This window comes from Cariama cristata, unplaced genomic scaffold (genome assembly GCF_000690535.1).
Source record: "Cariama cristata isolate BGI_N322 unplaced genomic scaffold, ASM69053v1 scaffold29636, whole genome shotgun sequence".
In the NCBI taxonomy this organism is placed as follows: Eukaryota; Metazoa; Chordata; class Aves; order Cariamiformes; family Cariamidae; genus Cariama; species Cariama cristata.
Genome location: NW_009622028.1, coordinates 1851 through 13414, shown reverse-complemented (window position 1 = coordinate 13414; position 11564 = coordinate 1851). Strand labels below are relative to the sequence as shown.

General features: G+C 44.8%; 1 protein-coding gene across 4 annotated transcripts; it reads left to right on the top strand.

The window, feature by feature from the left end:
• The first annotated feature begins 994 nt into the window (after positions 1 to 994).
• On the top strand, positions 995 to 11098 carry DHDDS (dehydrodolichyl diphosphate synthase). Of its 4 annotated transcripts, XM_009702191.1 has the most exons (9): positions 995 to 1106; positions 2025 to 2141; positions 2770 to 2912; positions 4305 to 4421; positions 4618 to 4719; positions 5381 to 5495; positions 7455 to 7562; positions 8615 to 8617; positions 10583 to 10819. In XM_009702191.1, exons 1-9 carry the CDS (start codon positions 1044 to 1046, stop codon positions 10817 to 10819), a joined length of 1005 nt encoding a protein of 334 aa, XP_009700493.1. In that variant the 5' UTR covers positions 995 to 1043. The 4 variants fall into 4 exon arrangements, with proteins under 4 accessions (XP_009700493.1, XP_009700494.1, XP_009700496.1 ...); XM_009702192.1 differs by lacking the exon at positions 8615 to 8617 and having other exon boundaries at positions 10583 to 11098; XM_009702194.1 differs by lacking the exons at positions 4305 to 4421; positions 8615 to 8617 and having other exon boundaries at positions 1027 to 1106; positions 10583 to 11098.
• Positions 11099 to 11564: the final 466 nt, after the last annotated feature.

The following is an 11564-nucleotide window of genomic DNA, read 5'->3' as shown; positions in this document are numbered from 1 at the left end:
GGCGTGAAGCCAGCCATGGCCTTTCTGGTACTCCGGCTTATAGACACGGGGCTTCTTTGTGAAGCTTAGTTCTTAGGGTGACTGTGTAAAATCGTATGTAAAAGATTGATTGCTGTTAACACCCAAAGGCGGCGTTGGAAGATGATGTGTCTTCAGCCGGAGCTATTCAAGGGGAGCATTAAGAGCTTTAGTAACAGAGCCCGAGGTTCAGCATGCCCTTGCCTTAATGTTTTGTGGCTGCGTCTGCGGCTGGACATCCCTTCCTGAGGGAGGAAGTGGAGAAGGCCCATATGGAAAATTAATGGAATCGGTGTAATTTGAATCCCCTTTGGTCCCTAGGTGGGTACCAGGTGGTCGGATCTGGACTGTTGCCCCCACAGCTCTCTCTTCAGAGCTGCTTTGCTCACATCTCTCAGGGTTCCTAGCTGAGAGAATTGAAGATTAATGTGGAAGTTCAGCAAACTCTTGTGTCTTGTTAGCTCAAATCAGATCTTTGTATTTGATGTGCAGATAATGTGGTAAAAAAAACCCAATATTTTTACAGCTCCAGAGGCTAAAGCTGTCTGTTTGTGAAGGAAAAGAAATATCAGTGGTGACACAAGTGCAGGGTAGTTGATGATGCAGATGATTCCTTCATTTGAAGGATTTCCAACAACACAAAAGCGTTGAAGGTCAGTTTGTGCTGCTGCCACCCTGTGACTCTCCTGGTGGTAGCACAAATTGTGAGTCTGTACTAACTCACCAGCTAGTTTGGCTGGAGGATGCAGTAAATTATTTTTTTTCCTTGCTACCAGCTAGTGCAGAAACTGCTCTAATGACATACAGCTGGAAAATTCCAGAGCTCATTTCTGAGCTTCCCCCATCGTCTGCTTGTTGAAGTACTTGCACAGATGATAAAAAGGGCTCCAAAGCAGCTAGTCAAAGCTTGTTTTTCCGAAGTGATGGTTTGTAGCATTGCTTTGGGCTCAGGCAGAATCTTCTGTACCTCTAACCCCTTTATTTTCATCTTCCCATTGAAAAAGAAAAGGAGCTCTCGGTAAAAGATGTCGTGGATCAGAGAGGGCGAGCTGACCATCATAGAGAGATTTTGTGCCAACATCATTAAGGTAAGGACTGAATTTGGTTACCTGTGGTAAAGCACTGGCAGGTTCATCAGGGTTCAGAGTGGAACTGTCTCTGCTCTGCTCTAGAAAGGTCGTGTTGCTAGGAAGGGTACATATTAATGCTGGCACTGGCTGTACATCCCTAAAGAGCATTCAAAGATGGAAGATTACTTAAGCTTAGCCTTGCAAATGAGCAAGGCTGTAGGCAGTGCTTGCCAATAATAAGCTTACACTCCCAGGCTTCCATGTTTTGTGCTCTGGCCAATAAAGGCAGGGCATGGGAATGATAGAGAGAGAAGCAAGATGGTTGTGTTATGAGTCTAAGAAATGAAACTGAGTTTCTCTTGGTTAGAATAACAACTCACCAGTTCCAGGAAAATTCTGTCCTTGCTCAGCAGAGTCTTGGGACTGGTGATGCTGTCCTCCTTGCGAAAGGATCTGTGCAGACCTAATGAGGTCAGTGGAAAGGAATACTCCTCTTAAGTGGGGGAAAGTCTTATGGCTCTATTTTTTTCCTTCTTAAGTTAATTGTATCTGTGAAAATGCCCTTGAACTTTAAAATAAATAATACTTACAATTGTGGCAGCATAAAACTGTGTGCACCCTTCCCTGTAGCTGCAGAGAGGTAGCTGTGGCAGGGTTGGTTCTCTGTCGTGCGACAGAAACAGGGAGGACAAAGTTGCTTTTCAGTTTAGGCAATTGTCAATACTGACATGCTTTTTAGAGAGCCTAAACTGGGGTTAACAAAGAAGTGATTAGCATCTTACTCTTTCCAGCTCCAGGCTTGAAGCTGGGAGATACGCACCGCACTCCTACAGATAGGCGGTGCTGCTAGGAACAGTGGGACTAAACTCTCTGTGGTGCAAGATGCCAGCTTGGCTGTTTGCTTTCTGGTCTGTTGTGTTTCTCCTTATTTTCTAGGCAGGTCCAATGCCCAAGCATGTTGCCTTCATCATGGATGGCAATCGCCGTTATGCCCAAAAGTGTCATGTGGAGAGACAGCAGGGGCATTCGCAAGGCTTTGATAAGCTGGCACAGGTAGGAAGGATGTTTGCTGCCTTTAAGTTGTGTGTTGAAAGTTTGAGCCGTGTTCGGCAGCTGACTGTGTTTAGTGCTTGACTGGTGTATTGTGTTCCTTTTCTTCACCAGAGTCAGGCCTGCGCTTGGAGCTGACATTTGTCATCAGGGTTCCCAGCTTCAGCTCCTCTCTCTCTCTTTCTGTTATCTTGCAGAGTCATTCTAATCAGCTTTTTTCCACCCGCCCCCCTCTGTTTTACACTCGATTAAGATATCTACCTTGCAGATCTTGAAGCTTTTCATTCTGTGAAACAGGTTGAATTTCTTTGAAAAGGTTTTGAAAGGTAAGGTATTAGATAATTTATAATGTTATCTACAAGAGGTGCTTTCCCTGGCCAGTTTAGTCCTGTATCTGTTATGGATTCTTATCCTTAGGTAGTGATATTTTCCTCCTGTTCTTTAAAATGAATCTGAAATTCTCATCAAGTGGGTTTCATTGTCAGCTCTTGATGGTTGTTTCTTTTGATCCAGTCTTAGCCTAGTGGGAAACGACAGGAAGGTTTTAGCAGTAGAGAAGCTGGGTCTTGCTGACCTGTCTGATTGAGTCTGCTTAGCTGACCTTTGTTTTCCGTTACATTTTGTCTTGCAGACGCTACGGTGGTGCTTAAATCTGGGCATTCGGGAGGTGACTGTTTATGCCTTTAGTATTGAGAACTTTAAACGCTCAAAGGAGGAGGTGGATGGACTAATGGATCTGGCAAGACAGAAATTTAGCCGCTTACTGGAAGAACAGTAAGAATCCTCTTGTGTCTATATCCCACAGGGTGGAACTAAAGCAGAACATGATTAAGAGATGTTTACAGGGATGTTACAAGTTGTGAGAATGGACTAAATGAAGGAGACTGTTCTCCACCTCCAGCTAGAGGTTTGTGTTGAGGGGCTCTGCCTGCCTGGATGGGATGTACAGCTCCTGAGCATGCACAGTTTCCCTGCACACCAGATTTGTGTCTGTGTCATATGGCTCACTGTGCAACAGTCCCATCCAAACAGTTGGGACTGTACAGCTTTCAGATAAGCACAGCACAATTAGAAATTCCTGCTTTGCACTAGAGTGCTAGATACCTTGTTTTCATGAAGTATCAAAGCCTTGTCTTAAATTCTGTCACAGTATTTTTGGCAGATCGTTGTTTAGCTCAGCAACTTGCTTTGCGGTAACTTGAAACTTCTAAATATGGGCACATGGTGTGTTAAGTCACTTGTTGGAGTTGGAGAACTAGTTCGTGTATTGCGTGTAGATGAAACTAGTACAGATCTGGGTGAGCAGGAGGGGCGTTACAGTGCCTTGTTGCTCAGTAGCTCAGTGGATGTGTTTGTTTCCCCGTGGCTGACTGCGAAGAGCCGTGCATGGAAGGGGTCCTTACCTGGCTGAAGGAAATTTGAAAAGCAGTGAGGGGAATGCAGCTGGAAGAATGGGAGGGAGAGGATAGTGTGTGTGCACTAGTAGAAACTGGGAAGATCAGGACTATCTGAGCACTGCGGTACACTGATTCAAAGAGGCCATTTCCCTGGTTTCTACCCAATGCAGCCCTTCGTCAGGGAGTTTGTAGCGCCAACCAGCCACGGGAACCTGTAAGATCCAATGGGATGTCCTGTCTGCTCCAAATAATGCTATGGCAGGCATGGATGATTTCCTGTCTCGTCTGACCTTCACTCCACTACCCCCATCCCACCCTTATTGACATGTTCATCTTTCCTTACCCCAGAAAGTAGTTGTGCTACTCTGTGGGTGACCATTAGTCATCTTAATTTTTGATTAGTTATAGGTGCCCAGAGTCTATGGTTGTATTCTAAGTTTTCCATCTGGATTTTCATAACTTCAAGTAGGAATGCCTAATCTGTGATCATTTTCTAGCCCTTTGGTCATGTCTGTACCTCAGGAAATTGTATGGGGAATGGTCCGTTTCCCTTTATGGAATGGTTTGGGATGATCAAATCTAAGCCAGTTTTCAACATCTGATAAACATTCGGTCATTTTGCCTTTTTCTAATTCTCAGTTTTGCTGAAGCTATGACTGGTACATGCCTGTTGTTTTCATTTGGTGGATGTTACGCAAGGCAAACATGGCACTTGTGCAGTAGAGACTGATCTGTCTTCTGTAGTCCTCACTCTTGTTGTCGGGTGTAGGGAGAGCTTGAAGAAGCATGGTGTGTGTATCCGTGTCCTTGGGGACCTGCCGCTTCTGCCCTTGGATATTCAGGAGCTGATTGCCCAAGCTGTGCTGGCAACTAGGAACTACAACAAGTAAGTAACGCAGAGTTTAAAGTAGCTGATACCTCACATCTTCCTCTTCTACCTGAAGGCTGAGACTTGGCAGACATGCTACACCATTTTTTTTTCTTTGTCCTACAAGCACACATAACCGTTGTAGATATTCTTCTCTCTGTCATCTACTGGACCTTCCTTAGGTTAGTCTTTCACAACTTTCTCCTCTTTTCAGATGCTTTCTAAATGTCTGCTTTGCTTACACATCGAGACATGAAATCAGCAATGCTGTCAGGGAGATGGCGTGGGGGGTGGAACAAGGACTGCTCGAACCCAGGTAACTCTTGTCTTTCTGTATGAGGCTTCATAGATGAAGACTGCCTGTCTTGCCACCTACGCTTTATTAATAACCTGTCAGAAGCCAAGTGGCTTTTAAATAGATCTCTTTAAACCAGTATGACTGGAACAAATGACTTAAAGTTACTATGCAATGTTTGGTTTTTATTGCTTCAGTTACCATGGTGATAGATACACAACCAAGACAGAAGAGAAAGTAGGTCTGTGTCTTAAGTTAGTTTAAATTTGAAGTCAGATTTTGTGCCACAACAATTGGCTGCTTGGCTGGCAGTCTTAGCTATGAGGTCAAACAACAGATGAATCATGAATACTGAACTGTTCCTCCACCCTGGGGGAGATGGAGTAGTTAGCACTCTGCTCCAGATGGAAGTCCTCACAGTCTGGTTCCATGCTGTATTATGTTTCAAAGAGCATGGGGGGGGGATGCTCTGGGGGCTGAAAGAGCATTTGAAGTAGCTTGTGGAGCAGACAGCAGTATCCATCAGAAGCAAGTTGATGACTGGCTGTGGTACAGCTCCATCACCCAGTTTTAATCTGCAGTCCTGTGTTTATAAAAAAAACCCTCAGTAATTCTGATATAGTAGTGCCACCTCTGTTGGGTCAGGAAAGTGATCTTAATAAGATGCATCTGTCTTTCTTAGTGATGTGTCTGAATCGTTGCTTGATAAGTGTCTGTACACCAACAACTCCCCTGACCCAGACCTCCTGATTCGAACCTCTGGAGAGGTTCGGTTGAGTGATTTCTTGCTCTGGCAGGTAAAGTCTTTGTTTTCTCCTTGAAATACTCTGGTTTTGCATCAGGGAGTGTTCGACTGACTCCAGGTGTGAGCTGACATGAGGGCTGTTAACCTCCCTCTGCCAGGGATTAGGTAACTTCTCGGATGGACTGAGTGCTGGGGCATCTCTGAGGAATCTGTTTCTTGCAGTTCTGTGATTGCCTAAAATACCTTGCAGCACAATTCTGAAATTGTATCATCCTAAAAGCACTTAATAGGAAATCATAAATTAGTCTAGCTGACAGCAGTCAAAGAAATCATGAATTCCTTATCCTTTTGCTCCTCTTCGGACATTGAGGTAATTCCTCTTTTGACTGGTAAATTCCTGGCTTTGATTAATTTAACCTGGCAATATGTTTCCTGGGATGAGGAAATCCCAGAAAGGATTTCTAGGTTCCTGGGAGAGGTGTTTGTCACACGTCAGCTGTAGGTATTGGAGGTGTAACCCTATAACGTACATGTAATGTACATGCCTGACTTGCCACAGTTTCAGAAGCATATTTGACTCTCATAGTGAAAGAAGGCAGGTTCTAAGGATGGCAAAGTCACATCAGCATGACTAGGCTGCTAAGCTAAAACATAGTAAGTTCTTAACACATACAAAGTTCATGTATTTGCAGTTACAGTATCCAAAGCTGCTTCCATTTCTCTCTGTCTCCTGTGCTAGGTAATATTGACTTGTTTGTAACCCAGACTTTGCAGGAGAACATTTGAGTTGAGCTGCTTTACTTAAAGCTAACATTTTGTTTTACATGTACAGTTCGGAGCCAAAATCCAGTTGCCTTTAAGCAACCACATCAAATGTTCCTATTCCAAGTTACTTAATTGGCAAGTTCACAGAAGTTGTCTGGCCTGAGTTGCGGTTGCCTGCCAAGGCACCTCCCTCTCCTCCCTGTATTTTTGGGCACACCTATACCCTGGATGGGTGTCAATGCTGCGAACTAAGATTTTGCTTGCTCCTCTTGGTGGTAGTCTGGGCAGAGATGCCTTGGAGACTGGAGCTTGTAACTGATGAAGCGTTCCTGAGGAAGTCAGTGCTCTGTGAGCCTGGCTGGCGGGGTGCCCCTCTGCCGTGCCATGGATTACAGCAGAAGCAGCAGAGGAGAGCGTGTGCTTGTGCTCCCACTCTGCCGGCTCACACGCCAGAGCATTGGTGCAAATTTGCTTTCGCTAGCAATTGTGTGTGTCCTGACAGTCTCAAAGCAGAAGGACATTATGCTATTCAGGATGATTCTCTGGTGTCAAAGAAAATGTCCTTATGGTGTTTTTTGTATAGATTTGACACTAGGATTTTCTATATCATTACAACTTTGAGTCATGCGGAGTCCTTTAAGTGTTTGATTTTGTAGTAATGGTCATAGGAACACATTTACCTGAAACTTTGAGGGACTCGATGGCAAAGATAGGATTTAACTTGAAATCTTGCATCTTTCAGCTCTAGGATATCTTCAGTGCACCACAACTCTTAGATTCATTAAGCAGTTTAAATGCCGTGAGTGGGCAGCAAGGAATATCACGAGATGTCATTTGATGAATGGCTTAAATGTCATGTCCTGATCCTCGGTTCATCTGTTATTGCCTTAACTCAGCCTTTGGTAGTCCAGTGTTGCTATTTTAGTTTTATTATATGTCTGTGATGTTTAAGCTATTAAAAATACCTCTGGGAAGACCAGCATAGCATTAGAAAGAATTCTGCTGGTATCTTTGCAGGAATGGATGACTATGTCATCCGTGACAATGTCCCAGCATTAAAAACTAACTACATTGTGCAATTTCAAACTCTCCTGGCTGGTATTTATTTCATTTTAAGTAGGATCTGATAACACAGCCTAGGTAACATCTTTGTGGGGAAACTGGCATAGTTTGACCAACAGAGCTGCATCTTGATGACTTTTCCCTCACTAGATGATTAAATTGTTGGTGATCTTGCTTTCTGCAGACATCCCATTCATGCCTGGTGTTTCAGTCAGTCTTGTGGCCAGAATATTCCTTTTGGAACTTGTGTGAGGCTATCCTTCGGTTCCAGATGAACTACAGTGCTTTACAGGTAAGGGAGCCTTAGGGAGATAGGAAGCTCGACACAGCATGTTGCCTGCACGGCCATGTGCTGGAGATCAGGTGAGAGTGTGCAAAGTGGGAATTGAGGAATTGTTCATTTAGTGCGGTCAGTTAAGATCTTGTTTCAGTAGCAGCTAATGCCTGATGTGTTGCTTCTCCTGTACCCATCTGGCTTGTTACAACATCTTAAGTGTGTGGCCAGACTCCTCTACTTTCAGGAATACCGAAAGTATCTGAAGTCACCACTGTCTCTCTTACTCATTGCTCATTCCACCAGCTGGAACTGTCTGTCCTCACTCCTCAGTTGACAGGACAGAACAAGTAAGCACTCTTGATTTTCTACAGGGTAAAATCAGCCAGTTTAACTCAAACCACTTCATCAGTGGTTTAAGCAAAGACTGCTGAGTTCACTCTGGAATGAGCAGTTCTTCCTCTAACTCTGCTATTGTTTTTAGAGTTGTAACTACTGGGCTTAGAGTTTGCTTTCTGGGAGCTGAAGTGAGGCTGCCTGAGCTGTAAGACTGTGGACAAGTGTCCTCTTTCTGGTGGGTCCAGATTGCTAAAGAGGTTGTTCCTATTGCTCATTGCCATTGTTCCTCTCATCTTAGATTTGTTGTTGTGACCTCTCCCTGACCAGGTTCAGATAAATCTGGCCAGTTTAGTAGTGACTCGGTAATCTGGCTCTTTTTAAGCGAAACAAGTCTGGGAGCTGGAGCCCTTGATGGGGAAATGTGGGGAGCTTGTAGCACAGAGACAGCGGTAACTGGCAGGAGGAGTAACTTAGTGTGGCGACTCTTGCCTCCACTGTATCTGGTTGCTGAGTGTGTCTGCTCCTTAATTATTTGGGTCCTCTGTTTTTATATTGCCCTTTTCTACCTTCAGGGACCTTGCTCACCTCTGAGAGTTGTCAAAGAGATTATAGACAGTCGTGGTTATGAGTGAATTTAATCAGGTCCTGTCAGTCTGGAAGCATCCAAATTCCGCATGTCCTTAACCTCTTTTGTTCCTATTTCTGCCCCAAGTGTGCCCTTTTCCTACCAGCAAGTCATTGTATTAATACAACTAATAGCGATTCACCTTCTGCATGAAGAGGAAAGCAAAAAAGGCAGTAGTGTTTGTCATTGACATTAGCTTTGCCTCTGTCTTGAACAGTATTGAACAGTAAGGTCACTGTTCTGACTTTGCTCCTAGTGCTAATTTCTGATGGGTAACAAATGCTGCTTCTGTTCCTAGCTAGTCTCGTCTTTTCTTAGTTCTTATTTGTACCTCTATGTGTTCATGCTATGCTATTATCAAGGTTTCTTATTGTCCAGGTTTGTTCTTTGGTCAGTTTTTTTTTGCTGCAAGACCCACTTTTCAGTATATAAGGCTGCCCTTTTTTCACGAGATGTAGCTCAGTTGTGCAGAAGGGAGGACTTCTTGCTCAAAGGAACTGCTGAGATTTAGGAGCTGGGTTTTTTTGCATTTGAAATAGGTGATCTTGAAAGCCGAAAGTATCTGGAGCTCTTGAAACAAATTACCTTGGTGGAAGGGTTGCTTGGGGATGGTGAGGCTAGGAAGTTGACTTGCTGAGAAGCCAGAGTATATTACAGCAGCTGCGTCTACTGTGGGAGAGTGCTGCTGTGTTCAGGGCACTGGAGGCAGTTAGGGCATGCCAAGGCAGCTGGATGGAAGGTTTGACAAGGTACATAAAAACCTGAATTTGGAGGTATTTGACAAAAGATATCTTCCTTCCATCAACTCAAACAGCATTACGTTGGCCATCTTCATTTTCCAGTTAGCCTGCTGCTCAAGGGAGTCTGCTAGCTGGTGGTTGCTCACCACGTAGTCCCAGGATCAGCTGTAACCTGCTTTTGGTAGGTGGTAAACCTAGGGAGAGAATGCAGGTGTTGGTTGGCAAGCCTGCCCTACGGAAGTGGTGATGCGGAGTCTTTTCTGGTGAATAGACAGAATTTCACTTTGTTCGAGGGTGGAAGTCTTATGCTGAACAGGCTGATGATCTTTGCATTTCAAATAAGCAGAGCTACAGCAGTGGAGTGCTATCAATTCAGTGGGCTTTCTGTAACTAGGGATATTTCTACTGTCATTCCCAGCACAACAAAAGCTAATTTACAGTGCCAGAGCATAGACTGCAGACTTGGGCGCAGGGCAGGTGTGGTAAAGAGTGAGTCAGGCTCTCATTAGAATAATTATTTCTTGCTCGTTAGAAAGGCGAGCACTTCCTAAGTGTGTGTGTCAGGTTATGTCACAGTGACCAGTTTTACTCTTTTTAGAAATGAAAGCTTAATATTCCTGCATGCAGATGTGTTTTTGCTGTTGGAGGCTGCAGGCTAGGATATGTGCCGTAAGAAGAAATCCAAAAGTGATGTTCTGTAAAAATATTTCAAATACTTGAAGGGAAGGCAAGGATAGCTACTGCCTTTACCTTTCTCCTGCCCATCCTGCTGCGTCTCGAGCTGGTACATTATTAGATCATGGGCATTTGAGAATGCTGAGCCCACTTGTGCTTTTATGCTGATGCTGATTATCTCAATACCTGATCATCTGCTCAAAGAATTGCCCCATAAATCATGTTCCAAATCCCCTACAACCTTTCAGCTGCCGTGTGAATGGGATCAAAGATTCTGGGATGACACTGGTGAGGATGCCTTGCATGCAGGTCTGGGGTTTAAAAGTCCTCTTGTATGCTGTTCCTCTCCAATTCCAATATCTGAGGGTTTTTCCACAATCTGTCATGACCTTTATCTGTTTTAACTAGGAGTTAATGCTGTGAGCAGACTTGTGTCTTGGGGAGAAGGTCCAGAAGGATATCCCTGTATTTTTTTATAACCAATCAAGCAGGCTGCCTCAAAGTGGAGGAGGCGCATACAGAGCCACCCTTCATTTAACCTGCAGATGGATGGCCAAGCAGAGGCTATTTTTTCCGTGACCTATGCTGCTTTGCATCTGTACTACAGATGAGCTGAAAGGCCTGGTAAAGTGCTAATGCTCTACTGCTTTTCACTCTAGAAGGCCAGAGACTCCTACATGGAGGAAAGGAGGCGACAACAGATGGAAAGGGATCAGGCTTATGTGACAAAGAAGCTGCAGCAGGAGGGGTTTGCGTCCCACGGAGACTCTCGGCGCCGACGGACACTGTTGCAGAAATGCACCGCCATGCGGGAAGAGAGAATCCAGGGCTTTCTACAGGCACTAGAGCACAAGAGAGCGGACTTCTTTGAAAGATTGTGTACGGTGTCTGCATGACATAGGTGCTGGGTTGTTCTTGGGAAGACCGATTTTTAACCGCGTTAGAGGGAACAGCTGCTGCCCAGAGGAATTCAGTCGGTGTGGTTCTGCAGTGGGGATGCAGGGCTGCCATAGGACTTTACGTCCCCGCTGGCCCTGTCGAAGGGCAGGGACAGAGTACTGTGAACCTTTCTAGTTCTGTGAATGCTGCTGAGGAAGGTAATGCCGTCCTTCTGTCTTGCCTCCCTGCCCCTGATGATGGAGAATACACGCACCCTGCCACATCTCTGCTGCTTGGTACTTTACAGGCTTGGGTGTTCTGGTGACAAGAAGTTAACTAAAATGAGCCTCCAGTTGTCTTTGACTCCTCATGAATTGGCCCAGTCAAACCAATTCAGTCCTGTTAAATCAGTCTGGACTTGAATTCTTTCCATGGCTTTGCAGGAGTTGAGATTTCCTCTGCTGTCCCGTAAGGGGGGAGCCTGGCTTTCTGTAGGGAGAGGATTGTTCCTGGTGTAGAAGGAAGCCCTGTGCCAAGTGGTAGCAAATATATTCCCCACTGCCTACTTCATGATAGCATCTTGTCTTTTCCCCACCTTACTGTGCTGGTTTTGATGTGTCTGCTCTTGCTTCCAAAGAGCTAAATCCAGGTGTTATCAGCCTTGCCGTAAAGGGGGAAAAAAAAAAAAATAATATTCCAAAGCTTCACCAGGTCCTCTGATCCCTTCTGAGCAGTGTATGTGGGCCAAAGATGCTGGGGTTG

Excerpts from the sequence above, each read along its gene's own strand:
- DHDDS (XM_009702191.1), top strand. The coding sequence starts at position 1,044 with ATGTCGTGGATCAGAGAGGGCGAGCTGACCATCATAGAGAGATTTTGT. Across the intron at positions 1,107-2,024 it reads TTTGTGCCAACATCATTAAG|GCAGGTCCAATGCCCAAGCA; the intron begins GTAAGGACTGAA and ends CTTATTTTCTAG. Across the intron at positions 4,720-5,380 it reads CAAGGACTGCTCGAACCCAG|TGATGTGTCTGAATCGTTGC; the intron begins GTAACTCTTGTC and ends TGTCTTTCTTAG.